Here is a 21,075-nt window from a genome sequence, read left to right on the forward strand (position 1 = left end):
CGAGTTCCTTGCCTAATAAGCAACTGTTGCGCAGAACTGGGAATAAGCGAGTTCCTTGCCTAATAAGCAACTGTTGCGCAGAACTGGGAATAGCGAAGAGGAATTGTTCCACCACTATCTCCTCTACCACCTGTTCTGCCATTTTCTTATCTGGCTCCAACCACTTGCAAGACAGATCTTTGAGTTTTTGTGCTAAGGTCCGGGGTCTCTCTTCCCCCCTTAGGGCTGTCTCCCGGAAGAGTCTCCGGTAATAATCCTTGGTTAACCCCAGCCTACTTTTAATGGCATCAAGAACCTGTCCATAGTCCAAGGTTTGGGCTGGGGACATGGCCCTATAGGCCGCTAGAGCCTCCCCAGTTAAACAGCCGGCCAGCCTCACAGCCCACTGCTCTGGCGGCCATTTTACGGCCCTTGCAATAAGCTCAAAAGTCACTATAAAGTCCTCCACAGCATCCTTTTCTCCCATCTTGCCCAAAATCATAGGTAGCAGGTCCTACCGCCATAGGAGAATACTCAGGAGTGACGGGTGCTGTGACTTTCTGTATCAAGTCCTCCATCACCTGCATCTGGGCTTGCAGGGCTTTTAAGAGGGGTCCCTGCTACTCCCTCATAGCCTCCACCACCTGGTGTAAAGCCTGCTGCGAGCCTTCCTGTTGCTTCTGAAATTGGGTTGCCATCCAATGCAGCAACTCCTTCTGCTCCATCTTCGGTGGCGAAGATCCTATAAAGCAGACAACCCCCCCCCCCCCCCCAAAGCGCAGTACTTTTTTTTTCCGCAGGGCCTCTTTAAGAATACAGCCTGGGTCCTATACCTCCTGGATTTTGCTCCCTTAGCTGCTCTCCTTATCCAGCCGTGACCCTCCCTAGGTACTGCTTACCTTGGGTGACCGCTGGTCTGCGCCTTGATAAGGGAAGCCAGGGTCCACTGCAAACGACTCTTCACCATGGTTCATGGTCTCGGTCCCATCTGGGGTGCCATTGTAATGGGGGTCCGCTTCCTCCTCTTGGGTGGAGCCGGCAAGTCTGTGGGCTCCCAGGGTTCCAGGACAGAATACTGCTGAAACTGGGAATCGGGCCAAAGTATTTTATTATCAAGGCAATTTCATACTAAAAATCATAATATATTCGTCAAAACAAAAGGTACAGTCTTCCTGAGATAATCCTCAAATGAAAAAGGTACAGTCCTCATAAGGTAATCCTCAAAAGAAAAGGTACAGTCCTCGTAAGATAATCTTCAAAAGAAAAAGGTACAGACCAGGTCCCAAATCCCTCCGCAAATGTTCAGCTCCTCCCGAGTTCAGGTCCTCTACTAGGCCTTAGTTTCCCTTCTCCCCCTCCCTCCTTCAGAAGGGTTCAGTAAGAGTCCGGCCCACTTCCCATAGGGCACCATAGTTCAGAAAAACTCTTCATTGACAGTGTTTGCACCTCAAATCAATACCCTAAATCACCTGTTTTTTTACACAGCACAGAGGGAACCCTGTCAGAAGCAGGGTTGGCAGTTTCTCCCACCTCTCAGCACCATGCCCGGTGTGGCCTCCTCCACTGCCTTCATGTGCTGGGCAGGGCAACCTTTGAATTCTCCCACTCCATGGTAGCTGGCTCCTCTCCCTTGGGCAGCTCTAGTGGCAGGCTATTTCCTTCCTCCTCATACTCCATGGAATCTCTCTCTCCCTTCGTCTCTCCTCCTCCCTGGTGACTGAGAGCCTCCAGGAAATCTGCTCTCCCCTTCTCACAGCTGGGGGGAATTATGTACTGATGGTGAAGTCAGGGAAACTGAGCTTCATCCTTCCCTCGCCCTCTAGTGGTGAAGGGAGTAACAGGCTCACCCTGCCTTGAGCCATTGCTCCCCCTGCTGGGACTGGGAATCCATTCCATCTTTTTAGGACTACTGTCCTCACTCATTCTTGCAAGGACTTCTGGGACCCATAGTTCTGGGCTCAACTGCTTCACTGGGGAGACTCTGGGGCTTGCCTTGTCACAAGGGATGTTCCCTGGCCTTGCATGCAGATGTTGCTCGTTTTTTCCAGGGGATCAAGAGATTGCAGCCTCTTATATGACCGGTGGTTCCCCCTTGGGATTTGAATTTGATATTGTCTACATTGTGTAAGGCGCCTTTTGAGCCGCTTCAGCAAGCCACTTTTAAGGATCTTTCTCTCAAAGTGGTGTTTTTAGTGGCTATGAACTCGGCATGGCGTATTTTGGAGTTGCATGGAAGTCTCATCCTTTTTACCAAACGTGCTTTCTCCTTTTCATGTCAATCAGTCAATTTCTTTGCCTTCCTGTTCATGGGAGAAGGCTTCTGCTTCTCCCTCTATACATAGGTTGGACATAGCTAGAGCTCTCAAGTGCTATGTGTGACGAACTGAGGAGTTTTGGGTCACAGATCGGCATGTTGTTTGCGGGACCAAGAAAAGGCCAGGCAGCTTCTAAGACCTCCATCACTAGATGGATTAAGGAGGCAGTTTCGTATGCTTACTTACTGAGTGGTAAGACGATGCCAGCAGTTTTGTGGGTCCATTCTACGAGGGCACAGGTCACCTCGTGGGTGGTGTACTCGCGTATTCCTCTGCAGGATATTTGCAGGGCGGCTATGTTGTCTTCTTTGCACTCTTTTGTCTGACATTACTGGTTGGATGTTCAGTCTTGGCAGGATGCTTCTTTTGGTGCTTCCATTTTGCTTTACGGACTTTCCCACCCACAGTGAGTACTGCTTTGGTACTTTCCACTCATTAGGAATGGTCTGGAGTAGACGATAAGGAAGGAGAAATGAGGGCTTAGCTGCTAATTTGCTTTCCTTGAGTCTCTCCTGACCATTCCCCAAACCCCATCCTGGAAGAATGTGTGGGTTCGCGGCTATCATGGGGGGGGGGGTCTGGGAACTGCATCGTGATTTTTAATTCTGGTGCTTATTTCCTTTCCAGATACCTATTTGATGTTCCACTATTTGTTCTTCCTCTGTTCCTGTTTCTAGTTTTTTGTTAGTCTATTTTTACTGCCTGGCTATGTGAAATACTGAGCAGGTCAGGGTTGCACAGTCCTTTATACAGGTGTCACTAGTCAGTAGTTCTCAGTCACCTTCTGTTGGTAGGAGAGCATATTACCCACTCATTGGGAGTGGTCTGGAGAGACTCAAGGAAAGCAAATTAGCAGGTAAGACCTAATTTCTCCTTTCTACTCACATTAAAACTTAAATATCTTTCAAACTTTAAAGAACAGCAATAACAACAACAACAACAAAAGAGGCATAGAAGGGTAGGCTGTACTAGACATCACTTATAATCCTAAAGACAAGGGGAGTGTGTGTGTATGTGCTGGGGGGGGGGGGGGGGGGGGTATGGTTCTTATGGAGCTGTATGTACAACCTTGGCTGCCTTTCTGGGCAGACTGGAGGAACGATGCTGATCTTTATCTGTTGTCATTTATTATATAACTATGGTATGATGTTATAATTAATAGTTAATAACTATGATGCAAATCTTGGAAGAATAGTTAGTTAATAACTATGATGCAAATCTTGGGGATGAAATAAATGTCATTGTCACATAGTTAAATGCAGATTCCATAAATGTGGCTATTTTTGTTGACAAATGTCATGTTTCTGTCAATAGTACAGGCAGTAATCCAGCTAAACCAGAAACTAACTTCTGTAGATAAAAAAAAGGAGCATGAAATAGATCATCTGAAGCAGGTATGTAGTGTTTATCAGGTATGTTTAATAGCAACTAAAAAGACTGATTTTTCATAGGTTGTCTAGGTAGGAAAAGAAAAGTCAGGATGTTCAGTTTCCATAGTTTTTGAGAAAAAGCTCACTGCACGTAGAGGCTTTTGTAAAATATCTTTAAAGCTCTGGGAGATACACATGTATTTGGTAAAATGTACAGTAGTAGCAGTTATTTTTAAAAAGGAACGTGTTGAAAAGGAGTGGAATCACTTGGGGCTTTGAACGTATAAGTGGTGACCCATGCACATGTAGGTTGCAAGTCAATTACAGAGCCAGCTACGAAATGCAAATTTTAGGATTTATGAGGTGATTTTTAATGCAAAAAAGATTAGCACAGTTGCCCCTAGTCATTCCTGCAAACTCAGGTCCAGAAGAGCAGGTAAAAATACCAGGCCTGCCCAAACGCATCACTATGAAAACTGTGCACATTGCAGACATACACATATAAGTAATAGCTTTCATTTGTATGTGTAAACGTGCTATTTACATGTGCAAATGCCATAAAACCTTTAAAATGAGTTCCATAATCTAATTACGAAGAGATCTATATATAGATAATGTAGGAATAAAGGTAATATGATTACTGTTATTAAGTCACTTAGGTGTAGAAATAAAGGACTGCAAATAAATTGTAGTAATGACTTGATTAAGCAAATATATTTTGACTATCTTTCAAGTTATGCTACCTTCTTTAGTTCCATACAACATGAGATAAGAATATTCTTAATAACAGAAGTAATTAATTAATGAAAAATATGTTGTTTGAAACAGATTTGTTAACCTTTCTGCATGCAGGAGCAAATTTGAAATGTAAAATTTAAATATGAGGAGCTTGGTACCGGTCATTATTCCATTTATTTTATGGTACTTAAGAAAGAAAAAACTTTTCAACCCATTCTGGATGTGAAGAGGGTGAATTGGGCCCTCAGGGTTCCAAGTGCTTGAATGAAGATTCTCCTCTCTGCAATTGTGGCTGTCAGACAAGGAGAGTTTTTTACCTCCCTGGATTTCACAGAGGCTTATCTGTGTATACTGATTCATCAGGGACACCAGAGATTTCTTTGCTTCGCCATTTTGGTGCAGCATTATTGGTTTTGTACATTCCCTTTTGGGTTAGCAACAGCTCCCTGCACATTTTCCAAGGTTATGGTGGGTAGTGGTCATGGCCATATGAGGGGAGGGAATCCTGGTAAACTCATATTTGGATGATTGGTTGATTCAGGCAAAATATTTGCAAGAGAGCTTCTGGATCACCATTTGGGTGGTGCAAGTGTTGGAGTCCTTGTGATGGTTGACCAATACAGCCAAGAGTCAGATGATGTTGAGCTTTTCTGCTGATAGGGCTCAGAAGTTGCAGATTCAGGTGCAGTCTCTTCTCAAGGTGAGGTGTCCTCAATCTGGGACTATCTACATGCATTAGGGTTGATGCCTGAGTCATTAGAGATGGTTCAGTGGGCTAGGGCACATATGAGACCTCTGCAGCACTCACTCTTGTCTTGTTGGCCTTCCCAGATACAGGACTAGGATGTGAGGCTACGATTAGGGGGCAGGATGTTCCACAGTTTGAGGTGGTGGCTCCACACTGTGAACCTGGACAAGGCGGTGAGTTTAGAGCCACTGGAGTGGACAATTGTGACCACAGATGGCACTCAAAGGTTGGGGCGCTCCCTGCCTCGGTCAGGTGATGCAGGGTTGCTAGTCTATAGAGGAAGCTCGATCAACAGATTGGGGACCAGGACAATTCAACTGATATTACAGTCATTTCATTGTCTGCTCAAGGGCAAGTTGGTGCATTTGCTATCCAACAATGCCACAGCAGTTGTGTATGTGAGTTGCCAAGAAGGAACAAAGAGTCAGCAGATAGCAAAAGAGATGGGCCTTCTCGTGGTCTGGATAGAGCAGCACCTGGAGGATCTGTCAGCCACCCATGTGGCAGGGGTGGACAACGTGGAATATGTATGCATGCATGTATAAAAATATCTATCTATCTATCTATCTTTAGATATAGAAACCCTTCCAAGTCAGTTATATTTTCTTGTTGATTCTTGCTATGAGAAGCCTCCTTTACCATCAGTGACACATCCTTAAGATTGCAACCCACTGTATCAATTAATCTGGCAATATAGTATAATAAATAGAAGGACACTTATCAACAATTTAGTAACCCTCCTTCTTACTCAAATGCACAGCTGCTCTACCTCTCTTAGCAGGTTATTGCATGAACAACAGCTCTCCTATAAATAAAGGTATAGCAATGGTTGAGATAGTACAGTAAGCAATAAATAACAAATTCATGGACATAAATTCCTCCATTTACCCTTCTGTAAAAGAAAGTGGCTAGTTAGTACACAGTATGCTGGAACAACAATCAGTCATGAAGGGTAAGGGTCATGTAATTCCTGCTCAGACTGGACCATTTGGGTCCATTCAACTAGAGCATTGCCTTGATCACAGCAGCATTTAGCTGACACTTTGGGACTTATATTCCCACCCTCCCACCCCACAACCCACCCACCCCAGGGTTTGCCACTCATTTATAGACAAACCAGTCCTCATTAACTTTACCCAATCATACACAGGCAGTCTTGCAGGCTATTACTCTAACATAGTACACGTGTTCATACCCATTTCAACCAATCAGGATGACTTTTATTCTCTGCAATAATTGTGATGCTTTACTTTCAAGGCCAATCATCTGGAGACTTAAAGCTTGTCCTATCTGTCTTCAGCTATCTACTTTAAGACAAGAGCTCTTTAAAGTAATGCAAGAATTAAATGCAATTAAAGCAACTTATAGGACTCTGCAGAATCATAACTTCTCACCACTGCCTCAAAGAATAAAACCACATAACAGATGGTTCACAGTAGGCTCGGGCAGACTTCATCATGTGACACAGAAGCATCCACCCGCACAAGTGTTGTCACTACAAAATTCTTTTGCTCCACTACAGCACTCTGATGTTCCTGAAAATAAAACTGAAGCGGAAAAAGAAGAAAAAGCAAGGAAGGGGGAACAAAAATATGAGAAGGTACCCAAAGAGAAAACACCCTCACAAATCACTAAAACCATAACACATACTAGGAAATGTACATGGAAAGCGATGACCACAAATGCTCGCAGTCTAAGCAATAAAATTCCTGACCTTCAAGCCCTGATTTTGGAGTCTGACTTGGACATAGTTGCAGTCACAGAGACATGGCTCAATGGTTCCCATGAATGGGATGTAAACATACCAGGCTATAATCTTTTTAGGAAGGATAGAGAGGGACGTATAGGTGGAGGAGTAGCCCTGTATGTGAGAAATGATATCCCAGCGACTGAAATGACAGGGAACTGGGGAAAGGAAGAAGCGATATGGATCACCTTAAAAAGAGAGGATAGAACATTGGTCCACGTGGGTGTTGTCTATAGACCCCCGACACAATTGGAAGAACTAGATAAAGATCTGATCGCTGATATTCAAAAGTTGGGGAAGAAAAGAGAGGTCCTGTTGTTGGGAGATTTTAATCTGCCGGATGTAGATTGGAAGGTTCCGTCTGCAAAATCGGAAAGAAGTAGAGAGATTATGGATGCTTTCCAAAGTGCTCTGCTCAGACAAATGGTGAACAAACCCACAAGGGAGGGAGCCATGTTGGATCTTGTGCTCACGAATGGGGATAGTGTGTCAAATGTCCAAGTGGCTGCGCACCTGGGAAACAGTGACCATCAAACGGTTTGTTTTGATGTAACGGCTCATGTGGACGGCGGCCACTCTAAACTTAAAGTCCTGGATTTCAAGCGAGCTGACTTTAACAAAATGGGAGAATACCTGAGGAAGGAGCTGATGGGCTGGGAGGACGTACGAGAAGTGGAAGGACAGTGGTCCAGACTAAAAGAAATAATAAACAGGGCCACAGACCTTTATGTAAGGAGAGTAAATAAAAGCAAGAGAAAAAGGAAACCAATATGGTTCTCAAAGCAAGTGGCTGAGAAAATAAAGATTAAAGAGTTAGCGTTCCAAAAATATAGAAAATCTCAAGAGGAGGAACACAGGGAGGAATACCGGATGAAACTGAAAGAAGCCAAGAGAGAGGTACGACTGGCGAAGGCGCAAGCGGAAGAACACATGGCTAGAAATGTAAGGAGGGGAGACAAAAACTTCTTCAGGTATATTAGTGAAAGGAGAAAGACTATAAAGGGAATTGTGAGACTAAAAGATACAACGAAACGCTATGTAGAAAATGATGAAGAAAAAGCCAATTTGCTAAATAGATACTTTTGTTCTGTTTTCACTGAAGAAAACCCTGGGGAAGGACCGAGAGGGACTAGCAAAAGTACACCTGAGAATGAGGTGGATAGAGCGCCGTTCACGGAAGAGAGTGTGTATCAACAACTTGGAAAGCTGAAGGTGGACAAAGCCATGGGGCCGGACGGGATCCATCCCAGAATACTGAGGGAGCTCAGAGAGGTTCTGGCAGGTCCTCTTAAAGACTTGTTTAATAAATCCTTAGAGACGGGAGAGGTTCCGAGGGATTGGAGAACGGCGGAGGTGGTCCCTCTTCACAAAAGTGGGGATAGGGAAGAAGCTGGAAACTACAGGCCGGTAAGCCTCACTTCGGTTATTGGAAAAGTAATGGAAGCGATGCTGAAGGAAAGGATAGTGAATTTCCTGGAAGCCAATAAGTTGCAAGATCCGAGACAACATGGTTTCACCAAAGGGAAATCGTGCCAAACGAATCTCATTGAATTCTTTGACTGGGTGACGGGAGAATTAAATCAAGGACGTGCTATGGACGTCATCTATTTAGATTTCAGCAAGGCTTTTGACACGGTTCCCCACAGGAGGCTCTTGAATAAACTAGACGGCCTGAAGATAGGACCCGAAGTGGTGAACTGGATTAGGAACTGGTTGACGGACAGACGCCAGAGGGTGGTGGTGAATGGAGTTCGCTCGCAGGAGGGAAAGGTGAGTAGTGGAGTGCCTCAGGGATCAGTGCTGGGGCCCCTTCTGTTCAATATATTTGTGAGTGACATTGCCGAGGGGTTACAAGGTAAGGTTTGCCTTTTTGCCGATGACACCAAGATTTCCAACAGAGTGGACACCCCGGAGGGTGTGGAAAACATGAAAAAAGATTTGAAGAAGCTAGAAGAATGGTCTAACGTTTGGCAATTAAAATTCAATGCGAAGAAATGCAAAGTGATGCACTTGGGGAGTAGCAATCCAAGGGAGACATATGTGTTAGGCGGGGAGAGTCTGATAGGCACGGACGGGGAGAGGGATCTTGGGGTGATAGTATCTGAGGACCTGAAGGCGACGAAACAGTGCGACAAGGCGGTGGCAGTAGCTAGAAGATTGCTAGGCTGTATAGAGAGAGGAGTGACCAGCAGAAGAAAGGAGGTTTTAATGCCCCTGTATAAGACGTTGGTGAGGCCCCACCTGGAGTATTGTGTTCAGTTTTGGAGGCCGCATCTTGCGAAGGATGTTAAAAAAATGGAAGCGGTGCAAAGAAAAGCTACGAGAATGGTATGGGATTTACGTTCCAAGAAGTATGAGGAGAGGCTTGCTGACCTGAACATGTACACCCTGGAGGAAAGGAGGAACAGGGGTGATATGATACAGACGTTCAAATATTTGAAAGGTATTAATCCGCAAACGAATCTTTTCCGGAGATGGGAAGGCGGTAGAACGAGAGGACATGAAATGAGATTGAAGGGGGGCAGACTCAGAAAAGATGTCAGGAAGTATTTCTTCACAGAGAGGGTGGTGGACGCTTGGAATGCCCTCCCGCGGGAGGTGGTGGAGATGAAAACGGTAACGGAGTTCAAACATGCATGGGATATGCATAGAGGAATACTGTGCAGAAGGAATGGATCCTCAGTAGCTTAGCTGAAATTGGGTGGCAGAGCAGTTGGGGGGAAGAGGGGGAGGTGGTTGGGAGGCGAGGATAGGGGAGGGCAGACTTATACGGTCTGTACCAGAGCCGCTGATGGGAGGCGGGACTGGTGGTTGGGCTGGGCAGACTTGTATGGTCTGTGCCCTGAAGGGGACAGGTACAAATTCAAGGTAAGGTATACACTTATAGGTTTCTCGTTGGGCAGACTGGATGGACCGTGCAGGTCTTTTTCTGCCGTCATCTACTATGTTACTATGTTACTTCCTTTCTGTGGTACAACCAAAACAGTTTTGATATTATGTACAGGTACTTTCTCTGTCCTTAATAGGTTCACCATCTCAATTTTGTACCTAGGGTAAAGAAGGATTAAGTGATTTGCTTAGGGTCACAAGGAACCAGAAGTGGGCATTGAACCTCATTCATTTGGTTTTCAGCGCACTGCTGTGATGTTATGGTCAGGGGTAGTGAGCTCTTGGACCACAGTCGTAGGCCTGGCTGCAGCAGACAGGTCACCTGTAAGTCCAAGGCAATGGCGAAAAAGCAGGGACTCAAAAGCTAGGTGAGACGAACACAGGACATGGAAGGCAGGTACACAGGAATTAGCAAGTCTGGAACTCTGGACAAAGCGAGGCTGGAAGTCAGGAACTAGTGAGGCTGGAAATTAGGAACTAGCAAGTTTGTAACTCTGGAACGAACAAGGCTGGAACTCAGGAACGAGCAAGGCTGGAAGTCTGGAATGAGCAAGGCTGGAACTCTGGAACAAGCAGGGTTGGAACTCAGGAACTAGCAAGATTAGAACTCTGTAAAGAGCAAGGCTAGCACTCAGGAACTAGAAAGGCTGGAACTCTGGAATGAGTAAGGCTGGAACTCAGGAATGAGCAAGAATGGAACTCAGGAACTGGCACAACTGGGACACAGGAGCTAGTGAGCCTGGAACTCAGGAAAAAGCAAGGCTGGAACTACGAGTTGCAAAGGCACTGGAAGAGGGTCTGGACTTCAGTGAAATATACCCAGACCCTTGATGTCATCATGGACATGCCTCTGGAGGTTCTCACCACTAGCTCGATAAACTAAGGGCTACAGCACATGCACACATCCTAGGAGGGCAGCAGTCAGCTGACGGTGGGGGGAGGTGTGAGCTGGTGTCCCATAGTAGCCCTGCATGGAGCAGAAGTCTCAGACAGTGGAAATCATGATAAGACTGTGACATGTACTCATTAGGCTACTTCTCCATTCCAACTTTATTGAACATTTCAAACCATCATACTACACCCTAGTATCTCAGGGTTATCCCATGGGACTATATATAATGATGACCCCACTAGCCAAGTCCTTATCCAATCTAGGCCTTAACCCTTTCATTTACTGTGGAAAGCTTAACGCAGTTGCAGACATCAGATTTCAATATCCACATTAACCCTTTTCCTTCTTCAGTGCAGCCACTGGGATCACTACTGCCATATTCTGTGGCTGGGTGATATTATTGCTGCACCTTAAAAGAAGCACAAACAGGCAAACAATATTTAAACATAGATACAGATAAGTTCTTTCTTCTCTCGGCCATCTCTGGATTCTCCTACAGTGTACCAGTTCAAATTAGGTTTCTTTACACTTTGTCCACTGGTGAGAATCCGGATCACAGAGTGATATTTCACTCTCTGTCGTGAATCAACCATCTGGACAGAGTGCTTCCTGATGATCTCTGCATTTGACAGTTTGACTCATGCTGTTATGCTGTGTGAGAAACACCATCAGCTTTACATGGGCACACATACACTCCTCTTGTTTTGAAGACACATTTAATCTTTATTCCTGATTATTGTATGTATATCGGACTGATAACATCAATATTTAAGATGGACTCCTGATGCAGACGTTTGTGCCGAAACATAGCTGTGTCAATTCCTGTGTTATGATACTGATTACTCCTTTATTTACAGAGTAGTAATGTTGCAGCTGATGTTGATGGTGCTTGATCTGTTATGTTATTTTCTTGGCGTTGTTTATCATTTAATAAAAAGATCTTTAAATAAATAAATTGATGTGACTTTTACATCTTGGACTCTTCTTTTTGTTGCTGAACTTACCTGTTAGGCTTTTGCTTCTCTTTGCTTTTGTTTTTAAATTGTCAGTTCTTAAATTGGTGTTCAGTAGTTCCGTTTATCACTAGGTTTTCTGGACTAAATACAGTGAACATAAGAGTGGCCTAGTGGTTAGGGTGGTGGACTCTAGTCTTGAGGGACTGAGTTTGATTCCCACTTCAGGCACAGGCAGCTCCTTGTGACTCTGGGCAAGTCACTTAACCCTCCATTGCCCCAGGTACAAATAAGTACCTGTATATAATATGTAAGCCACATTGAGCCTGCCATGAGTGGGAAAGTGTGGGGTACAAATGTAACAAAAAACAAAACATAAGAATCTACACACTGGGTCAGACTGAAGGTCCATCTAGCTTAGTATTTTGCTTCCAACAGTGGCCAATCCAGGACACAAGTACCTGGTAGAACCCAATCATTAGCAAGATTCCATTCTGCCAGCCCCAGAGATTAGTAATAGTTTTCTCCATGTCTACCTGAATAGCAGTTCATGGAAATTTCCTCCAGGAACTTGTCCAAACCCTTGTATAAACCCAGATATTCAAACTGCTTTTACCACATCCTCCAGCAACGAGTTCCAGAGCTTAGCTGTTCATTGAGTAAAAAATATTTTCTCCTATTTGTTTTAAAGGTATTACCATGTAACTTTATTGAGTGTCCCCTAGTCATTGTATTTTGAAAGGGTAAACAATTGAGCCTGCGATGAGCGGGAAATTGCGGGGTACAAATGTAATAAATAATAATAATTTATGTTTACCCATTCCACTCCACTCAGGATTTTGTAGATCTCTATTATTTCTCCCCTTAGCTGTCTTTTCTCCAAGATGAAGAGCCCTAACCTCTTAAGCCTTTCTCCATACGGGAGAAGTTCTGTTCCCTTAATTGTTTTGGTTGCCCTTCTTTAAACCTTTTTGAATTCCACTATCCACCTTATAATTGTAAGAGAAAAACGCCTAGATTTCGACCCAAATCGGGAGATAGACGTTTATCTCACAAAAACGAATAAATCGATATAATGGAAAGCCGATTTTGGACGTTTTCAACTGCACTCCATCGCGGAAGCGTACAAAGTTGACGGGGGCGTGTCGGAGGCGTGGCGAAGGTGGAACTGGGGCGTGGTTATCGGCCGAGGAGAGATGGGCGCCTTTCGCCGATAATGGAAAAAAAGTATGCGTTTGTAGCTAGAATTTAGGGCACTTTTCCTAAGGCCCCAAAAAGTGCCCTAAATGACCAGATTACCACCATAGGGAATCGGGGATGACCTCCCCTGACTCCCCCAGTGGTCACTAACCCCCTCCCACCACAAAAAAATGATGTTTCACAACTTTTTATTTTCACCCTCAAATGTCATACCCACCTCCCTGGCAGCAGTATGCAGGTCCCTGGAGCAGTTGTTAGGGGGTGCAGTGGACTTCAGGCAGGTGGACCCAGGCCCATCCCCCCCCTACCTGTTACAATTGTGCTGCTTAATGCTTAGTCGTCCAACCCCCCCAAACCCACTGTACCCACATGTAGGTGCCCCCCTTCACCCCTTAGGGCTATAGTAATGGTGTAGACTTGTGGGCAGTGGGTCTTGAGGGGGATTTAGGGGGCTCAACACCCAAGGGAAGGGTGCTATGCACCTGGGAGCTCTTTTACCTTTTTTTTTGTTTTTGTAAAAGTGCCCCCTAGGGTGCCCGGTTGGTGTCCTGGCATGTGAGGGGGACCAGTGCACTACGACTCCTGGCCCCTCCCACGAACAAATGCCTTGGATTTATTCGTTTTTGAGCTGGGCGCTTTCATTTTCCATTATCACTGAAAAACAAAAACGCCCAGCTCACAAATTGTCGAATAAAACATGGACGTCTATTTTTTACGAAAATACGGTTCGGTCCGTCCCTTCACGGACCCGTTCTCGGAGATAAACGCCCATGGAGATAGACGTTTTCGTTCAATTATGCCCCTCCACATCTTTTTTGAGATACAGTGAACAGAATACACACAGTATTTAGGCCTGGAAGGCAGCCTGAAATAAATAAGCTTTAAGCAATCACTTGAATACCTGAAATGATTCCTCAAGCCATAAGTTTCATTTTTTGGGGGGTTTTTTCAGTACCCTGGGGTATATATCATCTAGTCCAGGTGATTTACTGCACTTTAACATGTCAGTTTTGCTTATTAAGTCTTCTAGCTTGACTGAGATTTTTTTCAGTTGCTCCATATCGTCACCCTTAAATACCATTTCTGGCATAGATAGATCTCTTACGTCTACCTCAGAACAAAGAATTCATGTGGAGTGGCATTTTAGAAAGGACGTCCAAGTCAGTACATCACAAATGGACATCCATCGTTCTAAAATACATCTGAGATAGACATCCATATGCTGGATTTTACAAACTGAAATGTCAAAATTATGAATGGGGGAAACATGAGACATGGATGTCTGTGTGGCAGCATAGGAACAACCATCTTATAAAATGGCCACATAGCCATGCAGAGCGGGGGGGGGGGGGGGGGGGGGTAGCCCAATGGCCAGAACAGTGGACTGATAACCAGGGGACCAAGGTTCATATCACAGTTCAGCTCTTGTGGTATATTTTTTAAATTGTGAGCCCTTCAGGAACAGAGAAATACCTTCCTTACCTGAATGTATATCTGTGCAATAGCCTTCAGGCTTACATGTATCTTATATATTCAGGTACAGTAGTTATTTTTTTGCCCTGGGTGGCTCACAATTGAAAAAAAAAAGCCAAAATGGGATTTGAACCTGGATCCTCTGGTTCACACTCCACTGTGCTAACCATTAGGTTATTCCTCAGATCTGCATACTATCTTAAGAATGTCTATAATACCTGAAGCTGTCATACAGCCTGATATCAAGTGGCATAGCCAGACAAACAATTTTGGATGGGCCTGAGCCCAAAGTGGGTGGGCACAAATCTTCTCTGCCCCACCCTGTCCCCACTTCAAATTATAAATACATTAGCTAATGATCCTTAAGCTCTGAAAATGACCAGAACTCCCTTTTACCAAGCTTGGCAGGCAGCAGCAAAATCCCTAAACCACTGATGCTTGCACCCCACACATGTTTGGTTGTCAGTGGCTCAAGGATGCTGTTGCCAACTGCATAGCTTGGTAGAAGGGAGGTCTGTGTCTTTGGAGGAGGTTCTCAGCTGGGAATGTTTGGGGATCCCTACCAGCTATACAGCAAGGATCAGGACTACTACTACTACTACTATTTAGTATTTCTATAGCGATACAAGGCGTACGCAGCGCTGCACAAACATAGAAGAAAGATAGTCCCTGCTCAAAGAGCTTACAATCTAATAGGACAGGTGTTAGACATGCTAGGACCCAGATCAGAAAATAAAGGAGGGCCCCAATCCCCTCTCCTCCCTGTCTCCCCTATGATTTCCCCACCTGCCATCAGGGCCGGTCAAACCCGGTAAGCAAGGTAAGCACTGCAGGAGGGCGCCTGCCTTCAAAGGCGTCACTTTGCAAGCAATCAAGCTCTGAGGCTTTTGTTTTTATCTAATCTCTGCTGCTCATCTCAGTCTGGCTCCAAAGCTGTCAGCTCTCTGTTCTGTCCCGTCCCCTCCCCTCTCCCAAGCAGAGAAATATCCTCCTTGTGTTTGTCAGAGGACTGCTCCAACTGAATCTGGCTCTGAAATGGCTTGTGGGAGCTCAGCTAACCTCTGCCCAGAGAGGGCTCAGACAGAGACAGCACAGCAGAGCCTGGACCCTTGTTTTGGCAGAGACTGCTGTTTAGTGCTGCACCTGACCCACCCTTTTCCACCCCCACCCCCACCCCCAACACATCAACTCACAGGACAGGAGGGCTAGATGCCTGCTTTCAATTCCTAACCATCACCTATCTCTCATTCCCACTTCAGTAACTCCTGTTAGTCTGTCCAACTCAGATTGTAGAATATGTTAGTTTATGCTGATTAAGTCTGTCCTAGCTAGATCCTAAGCTGTGCTGGATGGGAAGGCTATTGTGCTGCATGCAGAGTCTAACTTCTTAGGATTTCAGGTTAATTTTTGAAGAATTTGAAGAGGGGCTATCTCTGTTCTACATGTGTGACTGCAAGGCCAAGTGTCTGAATAGGGATCTGTGTGTTAGATTCTGAAATTTTGATAACACATTGTTTTTCAGAGTTGGCAAGACTGTCTCCTAATTCCTGGTCTGTGTGCTAAGTTATTTTTCTTCTATACTGGCGTAATATTTTCAATGATGCCATGGCTGGTAAAAGGGGTGTGTCTACTGTGGGGGTGGAGCTATAGTGATCCCGCCTCTGGATGGGTAGGGGCGCCGACTAATAGACTGCAGGAGGGCGCTAGAAACCCTAGGGCCGGCCCTGCCTGCCATTACTATCACACTGACCACAAGTCAGTGAACAAGGGATCACAAATTAGAACTAAAAATATTTAGACAAAAATTGAACTGGGAACCACAAGAAGTTAAACTTAGCATGTATTTGCAACACTGGAGAAATAAAACCAGAAGTGCATTCCCTTTTCTACTGAACACAGTACAAAGATATTTGCTGTGCACATTTCCCAAAGCTAACATACTCCATTTAAAACATTAAAAATAAAATGCTTTTTTCTACCTTTGTTGTCTGAACATTTTATTTTTCCATCATGTTGGTTCCAGTTTCTCTTTTCTGCTTTCCTGACTGTCATCTGCTAATTCTCCTTCAAACAGCTGCTGTCCATTTGTTTTTTCTCCTCTCTCCTGTCTATTCCCTGACTACATGTGCCTCAGACATATAATTCCTTTTTAGCTCTTTCCTCTCTTTTCTTTTTCTTTTCTGTCAACTCAAATTTCACCCTCTCTCACCATTCTCCTCCTTTTTACTTTTCAGCTGCCTATCAAATTTCCATCTTCTCTCACACACTAGCTCTCCTATTTCCCATTTCACTCCTTCCCCAGCCCTCAATTCCCCTTCATCTTTAATCTACTCCCCATTACCATATTCTACCCTCTGTAATCACTATGCTCTCATTCATTTCCTTGATACCCCCTCCTGACCTCTCCCACACATGGTTCCACCATTCTAAGCCATTCTCTCCACCCTTCTAGCCCAGATTCTGCGCCCTCTTTCTCCCCTCCCAACTCCAGTAGCCTAACATCTCCCTGTCCCTCTCTCTTCCCTCACTCCCATTGTCCGGCATCGCTTCATCCAATCACTCCCTTCTGTTCATGGATCCAACATCTCTCTCTTTCTCCATCTTCACCTCCTGTGTATCTCTCCCTCCCTCTCATCTACCCCCATGTCCAACATCTCTCCCTCTCTCCCATTGTCCACCATTTCTCTCTCCCTCCTTTGTGCCCTGGGTCCAACATCTCTCTTCCCCTCCCTGCATGCTGCATTCTCTCCCTTCCTCCCTTTCACTGCCATGCCCAACATTTCTGCCTCTCTCCCACTGTCCATTTCTCTCTCTCCCTCTCTTTTTCCTTGGGTCCAACATTTCTCTCCCCCTCCCATGCAGCACCTTCCCCCTCCTGAGGAAAGGGGGAGTAGGAGGAGTAGGCTCTTGAACAACACTAGTAGGCGACGTAGATTAGGAACAATCTCTTTATTTAAATATACACTCGACTCAACACAGCCGTGTTTCGGCGCTACAGACGCCTTCTTCAGGAGTCTATGAAATAAAACCAAACAATGGTAATATAACAAACATGCAGAACAAAAGTAAAATAAATGTAGAATGTTAAATGTGTGATAAACATAAATTCCATGTAGAATTAAAAAATTAATAAAAACATTTTTTATAAAAAAAATTTTTTTGTAAAAAAATTATTATTAGTATTGCAGAAATGCTATAATATATATATACATACATACATATATATACAGTGGGGGAAATAAGTATTTGATCCCTTGCTGATTTTGTAAGTTTGCCCACTGACAAAGACATGAGCAGCCCATAATTGAAGGGTAGGTTATTGGTAACAGTGAGAGATAGCACATCACAAATTAAATCCGGAAAATCACATTGTGGAAAGTATATGAATTTATTTGCATTCTGCAGAGGGAAATAAGTATTTAATCCCTCTGGCAAACAAGACCTAATACTTGGTGGCAAAACCCTTGTTGGCAAGCACAGCGGTCAGACGTCTTCTGTAGTTGATGATGAGGTTTGCACACATGTCAGGAGGAATTTTGGTCCACTCCTCTTTGCAGATCATCTCTAAATCATTAAGAGTTCTGGGCTGTCGCTTGGCAACTCGCAGCTTCAGCTCCCTCCATAAGTTTTCAATGGGATTAAGGTCTGGTGACTGGCTAGGCCACTCCATGACCCTAATGTGCTTCTTCCTGAGCCACTCCTTTGTTGCCTTGGCTGTATGTTTTGGGTCATTGTCGTGCTGGAAGACCCAGCCACGACCCATTTTTAAGGCCCTGGCGGAGGGAAGGAGGTTGTCACTCAGAATTGTACGGTACATGGCCCCATCCATTCTCCCATTGATGCGGTGAAGTAGTCCTGTGCCCTTAGCAGAGAAACACCCCCAAAACATAACATTTCCACCTCCATGCTTGACAGTGGGGACGGTGTTCTTTGGGTCATAGGCAGCATTTCTCTTCCTCCAAACACGGCGAGTTGAGTTCATGCCAAAGAGCTCAATTTTTGTCTCATCTGACCACAGCACCTTCTCCCAATCACTCTCGGCATCATCCAGGTGTTCACTGGCAAACTTCAGACGGGCCGTCACATGTGCCTTCCGGAGCAGGGGGACCTTGCGGGCACTGCAGGATTGCAATCCGTTATGTCGTAATGTGTTACCAATGGTTTTCGTGGTGACAGTGGTCCCAGCTGCCTTGAGATCATTGACAAGTTCCCCCCTTGTAGTTGTAGGCTGATTTCTAACCTTCCTCATGATCAAGGATACCCCACGAGGTGAGATTTTGCGTGGAGCCCCAGATCTTTGTCGATTGACAGTCATTTTGTACTTCTTCCATTTTCTTACTATGGCACCAACAGTTGTCTCCTTCTCGCCCAGCGTCTTACTGATGGTTTTGTAGCCCATTCCAGCCTTGTGCAGGTGTATGATCTTGTCCCTGACATCCTTAGACAGCTCCTTGCTCTTGGCCATTTTGTAGAGGTTAGAGTCTGACTGATTCACTGAGTCTGTGGACAGGTGTCTTTCATACAGGTGACCATTGCCGACAGCTGTCTGTCATGCAGGTAACGAGTTGATTTGGAGCATCTACCTGGTCTGTAGGGGCCAGATCTCTTACTGGTTGGTGGGGGATCAAATACTTATTTCCCTCTGCAGAATGCAAATAAATTCATAAACTTTCCACAATGTGATTTTCCGGATTTAATTTGTGATGTGCTATCTCTCACTGTTACCAATAACCTACCCTTCAATTATGGGCTGCTCATGTCTTTGTCAGTGGGCAAACTTACAAAATCAGCAAGGGATCAAATACTTATTTCCCCCACTGTATATACATACACATATACATACACATACATATAAAATCCATACATGTAAAAATACATATACTCAAACATACATGCATATATAGTTTTCAAATATATAATAAATACTTAAATTATTAAATTATTAAAAAATATTAGATTATATATAACATACGATAAAGGTGTTGTATATTACCAATCAAAGAAGGATGACATCTAAAAATTAGCAGAAAAAACATCAAAATGAAGTATAACGAAAAAACTCAAAATACAGTGAAATAAATAAATAAAACACACTTACAACCAATTAGTAAATAATATATGATATATATGATGTAACCATATAAGTTAAGTATCATAGATAAACTGACCTTGTGATATATAAGTATATGAATATTAAGCTCAAAGAGAATGAAAGCAAGGCTTCTGCTACAATTGTAATCCTATAGATAAAGCAGAATCCTATAGATAAAGCAGAAAACGCTCCCCATGCCCCATTTCTCCCTCCCCTCCACCCTTATGTCCAACATTTCTCCCTATCTCACCCCTCTCTCCTCTCCATGCAGCATCTCTTCCTCCTCTGCACCCCATAGCAAGATTTCTCCTTTTATGGGTCCGCTCCACCCCTTTGCTGCATCTCTCCCTTCCTCCTACTCCACCCCATGTCCAACAATTCTCCCTCTCTCACCCCTTTCCAATCCCACTTGCAGCATCTCTCCTTCCCTCCTCCACCCCACCCATAACTCTCCTTATTGCTGCTCTCATTTCAATGGGTCCTTTCAGTGGCAGCGATTCCCACACACTACCTGCCACTAACCCAGAATCTTACCCTCTGCTGCGTCCCACCTAGATAGAAACCAGAAATTGTGACAGGGGGGCAGCATGTAGCAGATTGGAGGCTTCTGGATTAGCAGCAGGCAGTATGTGGGAATCACTGCCACTGCTGGGTCCTGTTGAAGTGAGAGCAACTTTAAGGGAGGGAGGCACAGGAAAGCAGGAGTCCATCTGCTCCCTCAATGCTGACGGTGGCAAGGGAATGCTGGGTGAGCCTGAGCTCAAACTGGCCCACCCATGGCTACACCCCTGCTGGTTTCACATTCAGGGGAGAGGAAGGGGGAATGCAACCACTGTGGGGATTAAGGAGGTGGTGTGCCTTAATCTCGTCAGTGGGTAGCTGCTCAATCAGATCACCTTTGTGTAACCTGGATATGCCAAGTACCAGATCTAACTACAAACACCCATCTTTTTAGACGCAAATGTCCCTTCCCCTTCTGTTGTTGAAATTGGATGTCTAAATTTTGGCCCTTCCCTAGTTCCATCCAAAACATGCCCCTTGCCATATGGATGTACTGTAGTATTAGATGTGGATGTCTATATTTTGGCCCTTCCCTAGTTCCATCCAAAACATGCCCCTTGCCATATGAATGTACTGTAGTATTAGATGTCCCTATCTTGGCTTTATATATTTGGAATTTAGACATCCTAAACAAGAATATTTATTTATTTATGGCATTTATACCCCGCTCTTTCCCGCTCGATAGCAGGCTCAGTGCGGCTTCTAAATTAACTACCATAGTCTCTGCTATGGCCTTGTCCTCCCTGAGTGCCCCTTCTATCCCTTGATTATCTATAAGTATTATAAAAACTGTTACATATCTAAATATGTACCTTTTCATTATTGTTTCTTAAGTAAGCCACATTGAGCCTGAGTCTTCCTCAGGCTAATAAATAAATAAATGTTGGTCCCACTGAATCTCTTACAGTCTCTTTAGTTCTAATAGACCTGAAAAAGATTTTACTATGAGTTTTTGACTCTACATCATGCTTCTTTTCAAATTCTCTTTTAGCCTTCCTTATCAGTGCTATGCATCTAACTTGCCAGTGCTTGTTCTGCTTCCTGTTTTCTTTGCTTAAATCCTTTTCCATTGTTTGAAAGATGTTCTTTTGGCTCTAGAAGCCTCTTTCACCTCACCT

General features: G+C 44.4%; 1 protein-coding gene across 1 annotated transcript in view; it reads left to right on the plus strand.

The window, feature by feature from the left end:
• CCDC73 (coiled-coil domain containing 73) overlaps nucleotides 1–21,075 on the plus strand; it is a 98,114-nt gene that overhangs the window by 17,022 nt on the left and 60,017 nt on the right. Inside the window, exon 4 of the mRNA XM_030202428.1 lies at nucleotides 3,609–3,688. Coding sequence (XP_030058288.1) covers nucleotides 3,609–3,688 — 80 coding nt within the window. The remainder of the gene's footprint in view (nucleotides 1–3,608; nucleotides 3,689–21,075) is intronic.

This window comes from Microcaecilia unicolor, chromosome 4 (assembly GCF_901765095.1).
Source record: "Microcaecilia unicolor chromosome 4, aMicUni1.1, whole genome shotgun sequence".
NCBI lineage: Eukaryota > Metazoa > Chordata > Amphibia > Gymnophiona > Siphonopidae > Microcaecilia > Microcaecilia unicolor.